The sequence below is a fragment of the Triticum urartu genome, chromosome 3A, assembly GCF_056163025.1.
Source record: "Triticum urartu cultivar PI428250 chromosome 3A, HENAU_Tu73, whole genome shotgun sequence".
NCBI classification, from domain to species: domain Eukaryota; kingdom Viridiplantae; phylum Streptophyta; class Magnoliopsida; order Poales; family Poaceae; genus Triticum; species Triticum urartu.
Genome location: NC_141875.1, coordinates 738360743 through 738366506, shown reverse-complemented (window position 1 = coordinate 738366506; position 5764 = coordinate 738360743). Strand labels below are relative to the sequence as shown.

At 45.1% G+C, this 5764-nt stretch overlaps 1 protein-coding gene across 2 annotated transcripts; it reads left to right on the top strand.

Annotated features, from left to right (window-relative positions):
* Nucleotides 1–2450: 2450 nt before the first annotated feature.
* LOC147982499 (uncharacterized) lies at nt 2451–4623 on the top strand. 2 transcript variants are annotated; one of them, XM_087545702.1, is made up of 3 exons: nt 2451–2577; nt 3400–4036; nt 4233–4623. In XM_087545702.1, the coding sequence occupies exons 2-3, from the start codon at nt 3424–3426 to the stop codon at nt 4466–4468; spliced, it is 849 nt and encodes a 282-aa protein (XP_087401828.1). In that variant the 5' UTR covers nt 2451–2577; nt 3400–3423; the 3' UTR covers nt 4469–4623. The 2 variants fall into 2 exon arrangements, with proteins under 2 accessions (XP_087401828.1, XP_087401829.1); XM_087545703.1 differs by lacking the exon at nt 2451–2577 and having other exon boundaries at nt 3654–3791; nt 3991–4036.
* The last annotated feature ends 1141 nt before the right edge of the window (nt 4624–5764 follow it).

Here is a 5764-nt window from a genome sequence, read left to right as displayed (position 1 = left end):
CAATGAAGGTTTTGCAACGAGAGTCTTGTTACAGAAAAATAAGAGAAGACGTTTTGCATCAAGGGTCTTGTTGCAGAAAAATAGAGAAGAAAAAGATTTGCAATAGGGGTCTTATTGCAATAAATTAAAGAAGAGAATATTTTGCAACAGAGGCCTTGTTGCAGAAAATTAGAGAAGAGATTTTTGTAACAATGCTCTTGCTGCTGAAAGTTAGAGAAGAAGAGATTCCGCAACAAGAGCATTGTTACAGGAAATTAGAGAAGAATAACGTACGGCTTGCGTTGTACAATCGAACGGCTCATGAGGCGGCGGATCTTTTTAAAAGATCCGCCAGCTGGCGTGTAGCACTGCCCATATAAGATTTGTATGAAGTCAAACTTTAAAGTTTGACCAAATTTATAGAAAAAGATATCAATATTCACAATACAAAATCAATATCTTTAGATGTGTCAGGAATATAAATTGCATATTGTATAACTTTAATATTGTGGATGTTGATATTTTTATCATATATATAAATTTGGTCAAGGTCGACAAAGTTTGACTTCAAATAAGTCTTATATGCCGAGTAAGAAGGGCCAAAGGGAGTATGGTATTAGTGATGATACTACCCCTTGATGCATATTATCATATATTAGTATCTTATAAATGACTTCAATTATTGCCAAGCAAGACACATAGTTATTTAATTCTATGTCACATCATTAAAATTGTCTATGCATGATACTCTCACTACGGGCATCCTTAAGGAAACGGAACAGACATGGAGATGTGAGTTTGGCGGTGGTGTGAGGCATTAAGGGCTGATTGCATGCAACCATGGAAAACGTCAAGAGGTTACTGACGGAAAAATTAGGAGGGGAGACGGAAGCAGGCGGCTGACTAGATTCAAATCGGAGAATGATGATGGCAGCCGCCATTGACTTGCTATCTACACGGGAGAGGATGAGGTGAAAATTTAGGTCAGGACATGCTAATGCACGGCAAGTGGTGGGTAATATTTTTAAACTAATAGAATGCAAAATGGTGTATGTAATGGATGCGGTTTTTTAATGGCAAAGTGGGTAATTTTCGTGTACTTAAATTTAACGGCAACAAACTGAAGTCTAACAAATCAATGATCAGATCTTTCTTAATCTTGTGGGAAGTTTTAGCCTATTCATCTGTTTTACTCCCTCCGTCTGAAAATACTTGTCATCAAAATGGACAAAAAGGAGTGTATCTAGAACTAAAATACATCTAGATACATCCTCTTTTATTCATTTTGATGACAAGTATTTCCGGACAGAGGGAGTAGTATATAATAGATAGAAAATAGAAGATAATAGATAGATAGATAGAAGATGACAATACGAAAATCCTTTTCTGAGCCATGGCTCATCTGCACCCGTGTAGAATAAAAAAATTAAAATAAATACTAGAAAAATTCAAAAAATTCCAATTTTTTTCCCATGGTAGACAATTTGATGCGTGAGGCCGGCCCCAATTTTCAAATTATTTGGACAACTAAGAAATTCTCGGCAAAAATGACAAATTCGGGGTTTGTAAAACAGTTTACTGTTCATGTACTGTTTTGACCCGATTTGTCTTTTTTGCTGAGAGCTACTCAGATGTCCAACTGAGATAATATTTGGAGCGAACCTCACGCAATAAATTGTCTACCATGAGGAAAAAGTGGATTTTTTTTTGTTTTTCTAGTAGTTTTTTTGAATTTTTCCTGTCCGGATGCAGATGAGTCTGGGCACTGAATGGCTGCACTCATGACAATACCAATTTTCTGGCAGGTCATTTTCAAGGCTACGGAATGGATCGGTATGTGGTCCTTATATACTGCAAGCTGTGGAAGTGCGGGAGCATAGGGCATATGGGACGGTTGCATGGGAATCATACAAACGGTTTTGAATGGTGGTCCAGCAACAGGCCTTTGTGCGTAGTCATGTTTGCCTGTTTTACATCAGCTGTGGCATTTTTTTTCTCGGTCGATTGTTTGATATGTACTGAATTTTGCAAACCGTACTCGTACTTGCTCCATTAACATAATTATGGTTTTGTGCATCATTAGGATGCAAGGATGCAGACGCCAGGGGCTGATCCTGCTTCCAAAAAATATATTTGTTCAGGTTAACTAGAAAATTAGTTGGAATGAGTCCTGCAGACGCGGAATAGAGATGTTTTTGTCAGAATCAATACAGGTAGTAGAAACGATGTGACCAGTGTGAACATCTGTGCGAAACGAGTCAATGTGTGGAGCAAAGACTAGTAGGAGGAAATCTGGGCTGCCCAACTTAGAGCCTCACAACAAGATGATAATCCTTGTTTTTTCTTTAAAACAACAAAGAAACCCTCTCAGAAAAGAATGAATCATGACAATCCTTGCCACAACTTGGTATAACAACACGACACAGCAAAGACTAGGACCTGGACTCTAGCTCCAGTCACGACTTGTGCGGTGACAGTAGACTTGCAATTCCTTTTAAAGTTGTTGGCATCTCCATGGAAAACATCATCGAGCGGGCTGCCACATACCTTCATCTTGCGACTACGCACGCACCTTCTCTGCTATTGATATTGTGCGAGGTGTGTATCTACTATTTCACCTCAGCTTAATTATATATTATGCCTCCTATCTTTTCTTTGCCACAACCGTCATCTCTCCATCGTTTCCTTCATCGGCCAGCTTGATTTTTTTTTTTACGAAATTATCACATATTGGGCCACACACACGCGCGCAACATCTAAATAGTATTTTCTTTTGAAAAAATATACTACTATCAACTGAACGTACAATCTAAAACAATTTTGTTAACTATTAGTATTGATAACTTTTCTTAATATGTGCATCACTCTCATTACTGTTCTTTGAAGTAATAATAGGGTTTCACTAAAAATTGCAACCTTTTGTCCCAAGCACCCCAAGAGAATCCAATCAAACTTATTAATCCAATCAAACTTATTATACATCTACCCGTAAAATAGATTAGTTCCTATAAAGCGTTTGGTCAAATTTCTAAAAGTTGATTATTAATATAAATACAAAATATTTAAACTGCTAAGTTGAAGTAGTGTGTAATTGGATTTTCCATGGGAAATAGTTGCGTATTTTACAAATTTGTTTCCTTTTGATTTTTAAAAATAAAATTAATTTGTAAACATTCAGTATATTGTACACTAATTTGAGGAATTTCTCTTCGTCAATGTACATGTGTTAATCTGCTGCATAAAGTCTGATGCGTAGTTATCGTGTTCACAAACCACCTTTATTATATTTGCTGATATATAAACTAAATCAGCGACAACTAATAAGGAACGAGGGAGTAATATACACGCTACTATCCAGCATATAGCAGACCACCTTATTATATTTATGTTTTTGTTCCTTTTCTTTCTTCTTTTGTGCAGTAAACCTAGCTCAAGCAGAGATAGATGGCTGCCAATACACCGACAACCGATGCAACTGGAGGACAATCATCGATGGACGAACGGATCCTGAAAGCAGCCACCTTTGGTGTTTTCTGGGACATTGAGGTGTTGGCTACAAAGAGTCCAAGCATTCTTCTTGGAGTAACTCCGCAAGGGAACAACTGCCTCCACATATCCACCATTCATGGGCACGAAGAGTTCTGCTTGTATGCGCTGGCACTAGAGCGTTCTCTCCTTGAAAAGGTCAACTGCGAGAACGAGACGCCGCTTGTCATTGCTGTTTCACTTGGCCATGCCTCTTTGGCTTCTAAATTACTGCAGCAATGCTGCGGAAGACCACGATTGAGTCGAGCAATCTTGCAACAAGACAGGTATGGATTTAACGCACTGCATCATGCTATTCGCAATGGCCACAAGCAACTTGCGCTGGATTTGATAGCAGAAGAGTCTGCCCTGTCAAGAGCTGTGACCAAGTACACTGAGTCACCCATGTTCATCGCCGTGATGAGGAATTATGTAGATGTTTCTGAAAAGCTACTAGACGTTGATGATTCTTCTGATGTTGGACAGTATGGACGCCATGCTCTTCATGCTGCAGCTAGAAATGGAAATAAAGGTGAGACCTGTGGAATATAAGTTACGGTTACAAAAGTACGTATGTACAGCAAACCAGAGCTAGCATAGTTCATGTTTTCTATTATGTTATTATATAATCATTACGAATAGTCTAATACTCGATGTCATTTCAAAGACATGTCGCAACATCACTTCATTGTTAACCATCATTCATGCATGTCTTGACTTGATTTCAGATCTTGCTCTCCAAATTATGGAGAAACGTCCTCGCCTGGCCAGAGAAGCTGACTGGGATGGGATTACTCCATTAAGAATGGCTATATCTTATAACAAGGTTGATGTTCTACAAGTATTGCTGGCACAGCGTTCTTCTTTAGCCTATGAAACTTTCAAGGATGGCTATCCTCTCCTCTATTCTGCTGCAACTCGGGGTCAAGTTGATGTTGCTCGTGTTAGAGTTAAACACGGCTAGGAGTACTAGTCCGAGTAGGCTTAGACTTTATGGCCGTATCCTACTTAGTTAGGTGCTAGCAGCGTATATAAATACATGTACCCCTAGGCTTTGTAAAACGTACCACGGAGATCAATACAAAGCAACCAGGCACGTTATGTGCCTGTGGCAATCAATCTAACACTTCCGTTTCGGTAGATCCCCTCCAACACAAGGACGGCTAAGATTGTCCCATACCCCTTCATAACGGAGGGCACGATGGGCAAAAATCGAAAAGAGGCCGCCCGCCCGCTGTCCCAATCGCAACGTCTACGTATTTGTATACGCGCCTTGTTTTTTCTTTCGGCCGGGTCGCCCCGCCAGCGCGCCCACCCCCCACGCCCCCACGTCCTACGCTAATTACGCGCCCGCCAGCGCTCCCACCCCGCTATGTACGCGCGGATAGGCATGCATGCATGCATGCATGGCGCGGTTACGGGACGGGCCCCGCTGCCGCCTGTCACGCTGCAACCCCGCTGCCGCCTGCCGCCCGCTTCCGCCTCGCCCGCCACGCTGGCCTGCGGCGCCCGCTTCCGCCTCGCGTCGGCCGCCCCCGCTTCCGCCTCGGCCTGCGCCGCTGCTCAGCTGCCGCCTCGCCTCGCGTCAGCCGCCCCCGCTGAGGCACTACCGCCTGCCCCCCGCTGCCCGCTGCCCACTGCCGCCTCGCCTGCCCCGCGTGCCCCGACGCCTCCTAAACCCCGCTGCCCGCTTCACGCCTGCCGCGCCGCCGCCTGCCGCCTGCCCCGCGTGCCCCGACGCCTATCGGTGGGCGCGCCCGTCCAACGCCCCCGACGAGTGCTCCCATAAAACCGCCCCCGACCCGCGCTCGCCTCACAGAAAACGCCCCCGACCCCGCCTCTCCTCTTAGAAACCGTCCCCGACCCCGCCTCTCCTCTCTCCGGCGCAATGCCTCGTGGACGCGGATGCTTCGGCCGGCGTTGGTTCGGCTGGGGAGGCGGCAGTGGAGGCGCAGGCAGCAGTCGCCGGGCGGGAGGCGGCGGCGGCGGCGGCGGACGCGTCGGCAGCGGTGGTGGACGCGGCGCCGCGCCCGGCGGTCTGTGGCCCTCTAGCCTCACCGGGCTGCAGACCGTGGATATCTACCGGCACGGCATCCCCGTGCCGCCGTCGTGTCGCCTAGCACACGGCTGGCACGTGACGAGCACCGGCTATGCCACGCCTGGGCCGGCACAACCCGGTCCATGGAACCCCGAAGGTCGCCTGAACTTTTGGCAAGGCCGCGACTTCGACACCGTGGTCAGCTTCTACAAGTCTTGGGGC